General features: G+C 38.8%; 3 protein-coding genes across 3 annotated transcripts; 1 reads left to right on the plus strand and 2 right to left on the minus strand.

The window, feature by feature from the left end:
* Nucleotides 1–2119: 2119 nt before the first annotated feature.
* Nucleotides 2120–4951, plus strand: LOC116205111 (ankyrin repeat domain-containing protein 2A-like). Its single transcript, XM_031537594.1, has 9 exons — nt 2120–2390; nt 2506–2544; nt 3047–3180; nt 3328–3540; nt 3661–3809; nt 3915–4080; nt 4174–4266; nt 4386–4525; nt 4632–4951. Exons 2-9 carry the CDS (start codon nt 2508–2510, stop codon nt 4729–4731), a joined length of 1032 nt encoding a protein of 343 aa, XP_031393454.1. The 5' UTR covers nt 2120–2390; nt 2506–2507; the 3' UTR covers nt 4732–4951.
* Nucleotides 4952–5017: 66 nt separating this feature from the next.
* LOC116205112 (AP-1 complex subunit sigma-2) lies at nt 5018–7805 on the minus strand. The gene is made up of 7 exons (XM_031537596.1): nt 7671–7805; nt 6353–6439; nt 5985–6076; nt 5761–5869; nt 5629–5664; nt 5445–5531; nt 5018–5355 (listed from the first exon to the last, which is right to left on the minus strand). Exons 1-7 carry the CDS (start codon nt 7671–7673, stop codon nt 5284–5286), a joined length of 486 nt encoding a protein of 161 aa, XP_031393456.1. The 5' UTR covers nt 7674–7805; the 3' UTR covers nt 5018–5283.
* A 1487-nt stretch (nt 7806–9292) lies between these two features.
* Nucleotides 9293–10254, minus strand: LOC116205730 (RING-H2 finger protein ATL18-like). The gene has a single exon (XM_031538376.1). The coding sequence runs from the start codon at nt 10059–10061 to the stop codon at nt 9666–9668; it is 396 nt and encodes a 131-aa protein (XP_031394236.1). The 5' UTR covers nt 10062–10254; the 3' UTR covers nt 9293–9665.
* Nucleotides 10255–12765: the final 2511 nt, after the last annotated feature.

Raw genomic sequence — 12765 nt, forward strand, 5'->3', positions numbered from 1 at the left:
CTTATTCTCCTTGAGTGCCAATTCAGTGCAAGCCCTAATATGATGGAGCAAGTGCATTTTGATGGCATCTAAGAAAGGAGAAAGAGGATTGCGTCTTCTGCGAGTTCGGTCTATGAGCAAGCTTCATTGATTTGGTGGCCCTTCTTATGTCTTTGTACTCCCTACCAACTTCTAACAATTGCATTCTTCGCTCTTGGTTCAGTAGCAGCTATCGACTACAAATTCTACATCCTTAAATGGGATTGAATCAAAACGGGATTTGCCGCAACTATCATCTCTCTTTCCATAGGTCTATGTCTCAATCTTTCCGAGGTGGATTTAGTGATCAAATCCTTCAGGGAGGTTATATAAAGGATGGCGAGGAAGAAGATGGCAGCAACATGGTTTTTCTTTTTTTCCCTATCTTTTTGGGTAAGTACGGGAAAATTACTTGAATGATACAAAAAGTTGTAACGCGGACGGTACAAAATCTTTTTTTTTTGTAACAATTTGATACAAAAACATATCAAATTGTTTCAATCAAGTACAATCCGTCAATGCCGTTAAGAATTTCTGACGTGACACGTGACGTGGCAAGCCTTATGACACGTGACCGGACGCCGTTAAGAATATCTGATGTGGCACGTGAAGTGACAAGTCTTATGACATGTGGCTGAAAACTATTAGCATGATGTAACTAATGGGTACATAACCTTATTGAGATGTAACAAATTGGTACAAAACTTTATTAAGATGTAATAAATTGGCACAAAACTTTATTAAGATATAACAAATTGGTACAAAACTTTATTAAGATGTAATAAATGGGTACAAAACTTTATTAAGATGTAACGAAATGGTACAAAACGTTTTGTATGACGTAACAAATTGATACAAATAGCGAAGCAAAGGACAACTACACCTAATTAAAATAATAAAAGGGGAGATCCGCATTGAATAGTGCTGCAGGGATATCCATAATAAATGGTGATCTGTGTCTCTTCAAGGAACGGGACATCCCCCAGTCTTATCCATAATTGTGACGTTAATTGAGTTAACTCGACTTGTCATGAAAAATGGCAAAATTCTCAAGCGACGAGATCGTTATGTGCCACGTCAGAAATTTTTAGAATGAAAGATCTTCCCTTTATTTTCTCTTCCAATATTTCCTTTCGAACTTATGTACTTCTCTCGAAATCTAGAAGGACCAAAATTTATGATGCAAATTCATACTATCATATTTTTTTTTGCTCATGATAATATGACTCCATATTATCGTAATACGAGTTTTCCTATCGTTGAATATGCATAGATCCCGCAACACCATTTAATTCGGATCTCCCCTTTTATTATTTTAATTAGGTGTAGTTGTCCTTTGTTCCGCTATTTATATCAATTTGTTACATCATACAAAACGTTTTGTATCATTTTGTTACATCTTAATAAGGTTTTGTACCCATTTGTTATATCATGCTAAAAGTTTCCAGCCACGTGTCATAAAACTTGCTACGTCACGTGTCACGTTAGATATTCTTAACGGCATCCAGCCACGTGTCATAAGGCTTGCCACATCGTCAGAAATTCTTAACGGCGTTGACGAAAATTGACGAATTGTACTTGATTGAAACAATTTGATGCGTTTTGTATCAAATTGTTACAAAAAAAGATTTTATACCGTCCGCGTTATAACTTAAAAGGTTTTGTATCATTCAAGTAATTTTCCCGGTAAGTACAGCAACATGGGTTCTGAGCTTTATCTTTGGTTAGCAAATCATCTCATCAAAGGTAATTGAAATTTTAGACCATGTCGAAACCCCCCAAAGAAGAATGAAGAAGCATGAAACTTTGCATAATGTTGCTTCGGACTCCAATGCTTGAAAAATGTCGACTCTCCTTTTCTAATATTGATGTGCAATTGTATCATATATGGCAGATAATGTGATGCCAACTCAGCATCATTTGACAGTGTTACAACGGAATGACTAAAATAGAAAAATATTTAAAGGTAATAGAAAAAGATGAAAATAAAAAAGTAATCAAATTTAGCTGCTAAAATCAAACTTTTTTTCATAAATAAACCAATAAATAAAGGAAAAAAGTTGCGGCTCAAAAACACAGACAGGGCTAGCCAGCGGGCCCATCCAGCAAAATCAGAAAGCTCGACACTCCATCGATTATCGTCATCTGCACTTTTGAGGCTATCAGCCATTCATTGCCAGGCGTTACCAGAAGATGAGGATTGATATGGTCCACTGCAACTCTCCTTCTTTGTCACCTTCCCATCCCACCATTTCCATTTACGTGCTCTCTTTCCATACGTACAACGCATTTATGCATTCAACAATCTGAATAATCTTCTCCTTCAGTATCCTGCCTGGTTGTATCAGCACACCCTTTGCCTATCTGAACAAGTAAGCTGAATTCCCATTGCCTCAGCTCATTCTCAGTCTCTGCGTGCTGCAAGTTTGGTTCTTTCTTGCCTTTCCCTACTTGGGTTTTCATTCTTTTTGCTTGGGATGATTGCAGATATGGCTTCGGATTCACCCAAGGCCGTGCCTTCAGCTGGTAAGTTCACTGCCCCTGTGAGTTCTTGATTTTCTTTCATCTTGCTGTGGGCTGCAGAGGAAGATTAGGTTGTCATCATCCTCAAGGGTTTTAGCTGCCCTAACTATGCAATGATCTCGCGTTGCTCGTGTTGAGCCTTATCTTCTAGAGCACGGCACTTGAGCTTTTTGCTCGAGATGGTATATTTGTGTTGCTAGAGCACGGCACTTGGCAAATAGCTATTATCAATATTTTGTCCCTGTTCGAACTTACTAGATAAAAATGGAAATTTTAATACCTGTAGTGTTTCTTCCAGGATACGGGGTTTGATCTTTTTTGGGATATTATTGATCCTGTCCAGTGTTCTTCTGAGTTGATAGGGACGTGGTGCTTGGACTTTAATACTTGCTGTAGATGAACAGTGTGATTTGATTTTTCTTTCCAATTGTTTTGGGTTGATGCATTCTTTTGCTGCTATGGTGAATGGCGAGTGCATCATTCTCACGGAGTGTTGTCCTTGCAGATGATAAAGCCGGTACCAATTCTGATACATCCTCAGCCGAGGTTTCATCGGGACAGAGAGTATCACCTACTTCACCCAGAGCTGGGCTTGCCACCAATCCGTTTGATTTCTCGGCCATGTCCAACCTGCTAAATGTACGTTCCCATGAAATTTACAAGCTAATTTTAAGTGCCTGCAAGTTTCATGAAACAGTCTTACTTTCTATCTTCTCTGACATCCTCGTCACAATTTCTGCATCACCGGATTCATGTCCCGAGAATTTCTCTGGTCTAACTCTGTAGGATCCTAGCATCAAGGAACTGGCCGAACAGATAGCCAAGGACCCCGCCTTCAACAAGATGGCTGAGCAGCTTCAGAAGACATTTCAAGGCACGACAGGTGAAGCTGCCGCTCCCCAGTTTGACACGCAGCAGTATTATTCCACGGTCCAACAGGTTATGCAAAACCCTCAGTTCATGGCTATGGCCGAGCGACTTGGAAATGCCCTGATGCAGGTATTCCGCAACAGTCGGGTCACCTTTTCTTATTTTCTTCACCCAGGAACGTACAACCTTGAAAGAATTTCATCGGGCTATTGTCGATTTATTCATTTGTTGAATTTTCTCCACTCGAAGGATCCATCTATGTCCAGCATGCTCGAGAATTTTGCGAATCCATTACGCAAAGAGCAAATGGAGGAGCGTATGGCACGCGTGAAAGATGACCCAGCTCTGAAGCACATATTGGAAGAAATTGAGACTGGTGGCGCTGCTGCCATGATGAGGTAAAGGTTGGACTCCATGTGACATTAATTTATTATCATCTATGAGTTAATAATGTCACAATCTTTTGTTGGTGGGATAATGTTTCTGTTCTTGCTTTTGTCTAGGTACTGGAACGACAGAGAGGTTCTAAAGAAACTGGGGGAGGCTATGGGATTTGCTGTCTCCGGAGAGGGAGCCGGTTCCGCAGAGGTTCCTGTTCCAGATGAAGCTGAACCCGGGAATGAAGATGAGTCAATCGTTCACCAAACTGCTAGTGTTGGTGACGTGGAGGTATAACATAAAGTTCATCTTATGGCAGAACGAATTGTGTGTGAGGTGGTGCTTTTCTGCAAGCAATGAGACTTCACTCTGCTTGCTGACTAGGGTCTGAAAAAAGCACTGGAGGAAGGTGCTAACAAGGATGAAGAAGATTCCGAGGGTAGAACAGCCTTGCATTTTGCTTGCGGATATGGCGAGGTGTGTTCATCTCGCATCAAACTTCCGGAATGAATTGTTTGTAGTCACTCCTTTGGGCAATCTTTTTTTAGACCTTGAAAAGTTTTTTCCAGTTACGATTAGGCTTCATCTTCTTACAGGCTAAGTGTGCTCGGGTCCTCCTCGAAGCAGGAGCAGCTGTAGATGCCTTGGACAAGAACAAGAATACTGCACTTCACTATGCAGCCGGTTATGGTAGAAAAGATTGTGTGGCCCTTCTCTTGGAACACGGTGCTGCAGTGTAAGTCGATCTCTTATCCAAGTTTTACCTCTCTTTTGTGTGCACCAATCAGGTGCTTTGGGACACATATACTCTTATCTGAATTTGCGTACTTTCGACTCTGCAGAACTCTCCAAAACCTCGATGGAAAGACTCCTATTGATGTTGCCAAGCTCAACAACCAGCAGGAGGTACTAAAGTTGCTCGAGAAGGATGCCTTCCTGTGATGTAAATGAGCATGTTTTTTGCAATGTCTCCGATGGTCGTGTACGATGATGTGCTTTTGTCCTAAACCACGGTTCGATATATTTGTAGTTAGTGAGGGACTGCCTTCCTACAAACTTAGGGAGTAGAGCTGATGCTTCTACCTGGCTGCTGCTCTGTTTGAACGGGAATAAGAGATCAAAGCTGCTTATGAATGTGACTAGCTGCTTATTGCCTGCAAAATCCAGACCTATAAGGTCGTGTTTGCACGGTGCGTGGAAATACAATGGAAATGGAACAAGGCGATCATACCAAAAGATCTCATCTTATACGATTGATTTCATTCCGAAACAGTTCCATTCCTCGATTACAATATATCATCTATTGGTTCTTCAAAGCTGAAGACCAAATTTGCGAACTATACATCACACAAAACATCGGACTCAAAGTACAGCTTAAAGTTCAAGCTTTAATTCACAGCTGAATTGCATTTCAATTGGCTAACTGAGAGAACTAAAGCAGATTATCCCTTCAGACTCAGCCAATACAACAAGGACCACGAGGCACAGCAAACCCTACTTGGTAGCTTGGGCAATTATATTGCTGATGGAATTGGCCTCTTCTTTTGCAGCTTCCACGAGTGAATCCTATTTTCAGAGATGACAAAGCAATAACTAGTATAAGTGGAAGACCAAATGCCTTTTTGTATGAGATTCAGATAGAGATAGACAGTAACCTGTGCAGCTATTAGCCTCGCAATAGTCTTCTTGCTCGATTCTTGGAGTTCACCAGCAATCAGAAGCTCGTCTAATACATAGTAGGCCTTTCATGTACAAAATGCAAAGCTCTTATCTCGAGGTGATAACTGTGAAGAAAAGGTTATATTACCATTGCACTTAAGCAAACTTAATGCGACTTACCTTGTGGAAATTGTATATGAGGTCCAACTCACAGACCTGAGGAGGCAAAAGAAAGGAAAATCAGTTCAATAAGGTCCAAGATGCGACCGGTCTTGTGTTTTAGGCAAAGAAGAGAGATTCCGTTTTACTCACACTGCCAAAATAGCGGTCCAAAATCTCGACATAATGATGAATGATTTCAAGTATCTCTAACTCATTGTCTTCAGGATCGATGCACATGCAAAAGTACAGGCTCGCATACCTTCAAAGTTCAAATCATTGACATCCATTGCAATATAAAGAAGCTGAACATCTTGTATCAATATCTCATCCAGCCAGAGAGAAAAGAAAGAGAAACACATCCTTAACTGCCTTGCCTTTTATAAACGACTTTCAATCCTCTCCACTCCACAAAGTTAGAGAGCTTTGGTCCTCTGTTGAGAACCAATCCACTCAGCTCTCGAATGACCTATCCAGAAGAGCAAAAGAATGTGACATAGATGTCCATAAGATAAAAAAAATTGCATATTATATAACCAAACTCAGTAGTTAGCACATAACCCATCAACTAGACTATAATATCTCACGCTTTAAAAAAATAACCCAAATATCAGATATTTGGAGCATCAAAATTATCAATCTCTAATCACCCTTCAACTTCTCCACTGGGTAAGTCTTTCGTCCAAATCCAAATAGAATAAATATCAATGAACTTCTGATTAAGAGATAAAGTTACAAAGCATACCTTAGTTCTTTCCTTCTGTGAATAGGGTGAGTACCATTTTGTCAGCCTGACTTTTCCTTGTCGACTTATGAGAACCACAAAGTGAATCTGGAAGACGAATACAAATTCAATGCATTAAACGGTTGCATAGCTAAGAGAAAGAGAGATGGATATTCGGTATTTACTCAATTCCACACAAACAAAAGCTAAGCAAGCAAATGTACTACATAATCATGGTAAAACTCATCCTGCAGCTTCACCTTGATTTCTAACTCACAACCCGATCAATCTGCATCCATACGTAACCATAACAATCTGATGGAAAGGTTGATATTGGGTAATTTTCTCTTTGACTGGTGTGTCAATTTATTGAACTAAAGTAACGATACCATGCTAATTCTGAACAAGTGTTGATGCCTATCAGATTTGCTGCAAATTGGAATGCCCAATTAGCACAAATCACTCTCGTAGGATTCCATTAAAGCCCTCCTGTAGCTAACTAAGGCACAGCATGACGCAATAAAAACAGTACATTTGCTCCTAATTGTAACACATCGAAGTTTCGAAGCATCAAAGAGCGACACTCTACGATTCAAAATCATAACTCCAGACTGTCAGTGAAGTGTTCGAAGCAGTGTATCATTTGTGTGGGACAGAAGTCACAGGACATCATTTTTTTTTTCTTTTCCTCTTTATAGTAGTCTGACAGAAACAATATTATTTCTCCAGCAACAAGCATCTCTTCCTGTCACACCCTCGCAGGTTGTCTGCCGAGTTCAAAAGAGCAGAATCACAAGTGGCGGTGCCTTTCATGTTTGCTCCCTGACTCCACGAGGGCCACAACACAAGCCTTGCGAAGCGGCCGGTACCCAGGCTCACTGCAACCATGGCTCTGCCGGGGGTTAATGGGCCCGCCCGGCACCGAGAAAAACACGTAACACATACAATCCATCATATTTGTATCTAAATGCTATTTAGGCACAACTCCGGACTTCCGAAGACGAAAATTACCAAACCCGAGCAGTACTATCATCGCCAAATGACACGAATATACGCGAAATAATTCATGGAAACGAAGCGGTTAAGGGATCCATTTGCTGGAGAAAGAGACGAGTTCATCATATTCTCCTCATCACCAACCATATAATCATCAATTCAACAACAGAGATGGCAGAGACAGATGACAAACAATCAGACACAAGCATAAAATTCCACACTCTCGTGAAGATAACTCATCACCGCAATCAATGGAATCTAGCTAGAAGCAGAAATTTCGAGAGGTGGGGTTGGATCGCATCAGCAAAGGAAGAACGTCAGGTGAGCACGGAGTCGGATTTACCATGTTTGTGCCGAGCAATCAAATACAAAGAGTCTCCGGGCGAATTTTCATCTGCAACGAGTTACATAGATTATAGTTTGATAATATTCATCGATTCCTTCATTCCCTTCGATTTTCTTTTTCTTTTTTAAAAAGAAAGAAATAAAGGCAATTCATGGGCCAGGGTAGGCCTCCGAATAGCCCGGCCCAACATGTTAATTTGAAATCCGCAGCTTGCAACTAATAGTAGTTGGTCCAAGTGGTTCGACGCTTATTATTCTTAAGCAAAATCTCGAATCGAGAAAACTATTGATTGGCAAAGTCTTACCCCTTATTAGGCCAACTCAGCTCCAACTGAATTAATTGAGATCGTTAGGGCGCGCTTGGTCGAATCGAATATAACACCAGATGGGATAAAATTTCTCAAATCCTTATCGGTGTTTGGTGGTGTTTAGGATAGGAAATCGGGGAGGATTGTACGGGATTACTCCTTAAGGCCCAAATCCTGCCCCAAGGGTTGGGCTGAGCTAGATTAGGAATAAAAATTGTATGAAAAGACAAAAACACGCATGCGTTCCCTTCAAATTTTTTAAAAAAAAATGCCATTGACAATGATCAAATCTATGAACCAGCTGAAAGGGGCAGAGAGGCTCGGGAGCTGGCCACCACCTCCCTTGCAACCTCACCGGAGAGGTGGTGGCCGGTGTCGAGCTCACTTCGTTTCTCTCGATCCGTTTACTGCTTTGTCTCTCTTTTTTTTAAAAAAAATTTTAAAATTTAAAATTTAAAATTTTAAAATTTTTATTGATTTTAAAATATTATTATATTTATTTTTAATAAAAGATTTTACGGTACCCGTGTCATTTCACTTGGATATCCTAATTCCAAACCTTCACATGCACCAAACATTTTTGGTTACAAGAAAGGCACATGAGTTTAATATAATGAAATAGAAATTCTTTCACATGCACCAAACATTTTATTAGGATACTTTTAATTCTTAAGATTTGAATATTCTCACATCCTCCTTCTATATCCTATCATCTCCGATCAACCAAACATGGCACCAGAAATTAGGATTCAGAATATCAAGATACATACCAAAAAATCTGTAATTTGCGCTGGTTAATTTCTGATTACTTGACTGAGATTAATCTTTGTTCAATATATTTTTTTCGTTTTAGTTCTGATTTTTATGGAAATATAATTTCACGAAGAGGATTATATGTCGGATACTCATGGACAAATGATCCTCTGCTCTTCGGGATGTCCCCTGCGCCAGGGAACATGTCGTGCGTTGGATGTGCGACTCGATCATACTCTCATTCATACAATTGTTTTTTTTCCTGGAAGGACAAATTTTAGAGCCAATTCCAAGCATCTTATCATTCGGCCTAAGTTAAATCTGATCTCAAATGAACAATTTAGCGTAACAATGTTAGTCATGCTTTAGATGGCCGGTGGATAGAATCAGCTAAAAGAAAATTTATACTCAGCTCGAGACAATTTGGTTTCAAAAAAATTTTTAACTTCACTCCACTTATTTTTAATTCAACAACACAACAATTACTTTTTCCTTTTTTCTTCAATTTTTTTTACCATTCAATTGAATTTTTAATACTAAATTCTCTCAACTATTCATTATTTTTTCACACTTTTTCTCATAATTCAACAATACAATAATTTCAAACCAATTAAAACTAAAACTCAACTCTAAAACTAAACACAACCTTCTGTATACTTGGTGACAATTGAACAGCTCCATAAGATGTTCTTTTTTTTTTTTGGTAAACAGCTCTATACAATATTTGATTATCGTGTTCATTGCTAAAGGGTCCTCTCCTAGGCTTCTATTTTGGTCATGACAACTGGTATATCGAACTTGGGAAGAGTTAAGAAAGACTTTTATCAAAATTGGACAATCTTAAGAACCCGAGATGTCGATACAGCTAATTGAATATACAAGCAATCTGACCGTGTTAATAACACTATCCGGTCGACACATCTAGATAACTCTCAACGCTGCGAGATTTTGCACCGGTCGAAGAGGAGAGTCCGGCAAAGCGGGCAGGTGAACTGGCACTTCTCGAGCCACTCCTCGATGCAGCCTAAGTGAAAGACATGCCCACACCTCGGGAGCTCACTCACGGCCTCTTCCTCCTCCATGTCCGCCAAACATATCGAGCACTTCGCTGATTCTCCTTCACTAGCATTACTGCTCGATGATCTTGATCTCTGCAGATCCCCGAACCGAGCTGCAGGGAGCCGGAACTCAGGGAAGCTTCCTTCTGGCCGTGGGGAGACAAGCCCAAGAAGGGATCTCTTGAGCTGCACCAGAGGAAACCATACCATGGTGTAGAATATGAGGGCCGCCGTGCATAGGCTCGACCGTGTGTATGCTAGGCAGTACATCTTACAAGGCTTTTCAGGTTAGATTTATGCTACAATGAACGAAAACCAACACCCTATGATGAAATTAGCTAGCTCATGCGACGTCAGCCAGGGCAAGACCAGACCTTTGCTTGTCGGTTATTTACGCGAACCACGACGACGGATGGAGGAAGAAGAGGGGATTCAAGGAAGATAATGATGAGGAGACTCAGGAGAGAGCTGAATACTGCTAGAAATGCAGAGAAGAAGAGGAGGAGATGATCTTTTATATATAGAGAGCCGGATGAAAGGGTAAATAAGTCCACTCCTACATATACATATATATTTATTTCAAAGGGGATGTGCATTGTTTGAATTTTATGGTATATATATAAGGCTCTGACTTAGGATAATTTTTTATTGAATTTGATTGGAATTATCTAATATATAATATATATATCCATTCACCCAAAAAAATTATATATTTTTATAATAGTAGCATGCACTGCATCCATCAATTGTATTATTGTAATAAAGGGAGTCTGCACAATTTACTATTATTTCGATATAGAATTTTTTGAAAATTATGCAGGTAGGTCCCTCTCCTATGTTTTTATTTTTTATTTTTGGTCAGATCCCAATCCTATGTTAGGAAATAGGAATGGGTAAGTGGACTTGGAGTGGACACCCTCTTCTAATATTTAATTAAACCCTTCTCCAATATTTTATAATTCAGAAGATGGCTTCTCAATGATATCACGATAATTTTGTTCTCCAATAGTTTCGAAAACTTGAAAAAAGATTGAGTTCCGTAAAATATCAACTTAGGCCTACATAGACTTGAACTCATCTGCAACCTAAAAACTTAAGTTAATAGGTTGCTGGACCCAAATCTTATATAAGCTTGTGGTTTCTTTCTCAATTTTTCTATATGGGATAACGTATCTCAACATCCGCCCTCACGTGGCAACGTGTGGTCCAACACGTGCCACGTGCCCTTAAACACCCGCCCTTAACAACTGACAACGAGTCGGGCATCCTCTTCCGTGCTCGTGCAAGGGGGAACAAATATCAAACTAACCTCGAGCTCTCCACACTCGAGCCTATCTAGAGGTGCATCTTTAGCTACTTCGGAACTGAACCAGGCCACTCTTGGGCCTAATTAACATGATGCGCACTCTTGGCTGTCTCGAAACTGAATATGGCGTGATGTGAGCCCACACGAACGCGCAAAAGCATAACCCGCTCTGATACCACGTAAAATACCAACTTGGGCCTACACAGACTTGAGCCCATCTGCAATCTAAAAGATTAAGCTAATAGGTTGCTAAACCCAAGTCTCATATAAACTTGTGATTTCTTTCTCAATTTTTTTATATGGGATAAAGTATTTTAACAAGTTCAAACATAACTTTTATGCAAGAGATAAAGAATAATGGAATGGTACCATGAATTCTGTGAGTTTTTTTTTATGCAAATTAAATTTATGAGTCTATAGTTATCTTTAGGCCATTGACATTTGACAGAGTCTCCTCCTATGCAGGCTAAGTGATTATAGATTCAGAAGTTGTTGATGTGACACAAAATATTTGTGCAAAATTATATGGAGTTTGGTCTTATTAATTGGTGATATATATAGTTAAAATTAAATGAAATTTTTGATATATTAATAATATCTATACTATTACAAACGAGCGAACAAAATTAGTTGGTCTAAATTTCCGAAATACCCATTAATAATAAAAAGATAAATTGTTAATAATTAGATGAGTAGATAATTAAGGCTATTATATAGGTAAATTTATCTGTATATTGTTCATCGAAAATTTATTTATTTATCAATCATCCATACAAGCCATTATCTTATCGTCTCTCTTCCCTTATCTTTCCCATCACTCTCTTCCCTTTTTCTCTCTTGGGAAGTCTTCTTCTCTCTCTCTTTTTCTTAATCCTCTTTTCTAATTATTACTATCATGGAATACCTTAAAATTTAAAATTAATTACCCAAAAAAATAATAAATCATATTTAATCTTTAACAATAAATTCACAATAGTATAGCAAAAACACATAAATAGAATTTTCTTAGAAAAATAAATGTTTCAATTATATTATAAATTAATCTTTATAAGGTAATATCAAGTATAATGTATTGAAATTTACAAATTAATTTTAAGTTTGGCCGCCCGCATAACACAAATTATGCTCTAGTTTTATATAACATGCGGAGTCATTTAAATTAAAATATTCTAATGTTGAAGGGAGACAGATGAACATAATTTAAAATGTTCATTTGCTTTAAAAACAAAAATTTCGGGCTCGGAATTTACTTCAGCTTAATTTTTATAAGCCATGTTTATTTTATTTTTGTAATTGAAGTCGGGTATCGAACTGTGAGTTCGGCGGAGAAGCAGGGACGGCGCCGACTCAACAACTAGTCCCAATATTAAATTATTTAAACAAATCTTGAAAAGGATCATGTGATCTAATTCACTAAATCCGATAAACTATCATCGATATTTGAGCCAAAATGCGATAACCAATTGAGATTTTCTCTAGAGATTCACTTTTGGCTTGATCTGTATTGTGATAGCATTAGCCATTAATATAGCAGATTATATGCCGGTTCCCCCTAGTTGTAAATCACATATTTACATAATTTATGGCAGAATCACTTGCCTTGAGCTTGACACAATCTCCTCTCTACATGGGTTCTCTAATACACAATGAATAGTGGATGCAACAACC

The sequence above is a fragment of the Punica granatum genome, chromosome 4 (genome assembly GCF_007655135.1).
Source record: "Punica granatum isolate Tunisia-2019 chromosome 4, ASM765513v2, whole genome shotgun sequence".
In the NCBI taxonomy this organism is placed as follows: Eukaryota; Viridiplantae; Streptophyta; class Magnoliopsida; order Myrtales; family Lythraceae; genus Punica; species Punica granatum.

Excerpts from the sequence above, each read along its gene's own strand:
- LOC116205112 (XM_031537596.1), bottom strand. Across the intron at positions 5,665-5,760 it reads TGGACCGCTATTTTGGCAGT|GTCTGTGAGTTGGACCTCAT; the intron begins GTGAGTAAAACG and ends TTGCCTCCTCAG. Across the intron at positions 5,532-5,628 it reads TCATATACAATTTCCACAAG|GCCTACTATGTATTAGACGA; the intron begins GTAAGTCGCATT and ends TGTACATGAAAG.
- LOC116205111 (XM_031537594.1), top strand. The coding sequence starts at position 2,508 with ATGGCTTCGGATTCACCCAAGGCCGTGCCTTCAGCTG. Across the intron at positions 4,081-4,173 it reads CTAGTGTTGGTGACGTGGAG|GGTCTGAAAAAAGCACTGGA; the intron begins GTATAACATAAA and ends CTTGCTGACTAG. Across the intron at positions 4,526-4,631 it reads TTGGAACACGGTGCTGCAGT|AACTCTCCAAAACCTCGATG; the intron begins GTAAGTCGATCT and ends TCGACTCTGCAG.
- LOC116205730 (XM_031538376.1), bottom strand. The coding sequence starts at position 10,061 with ATGTACTGCCTAGCATACACACGGTCGAGCCTATGCACGGCGGCCCTC.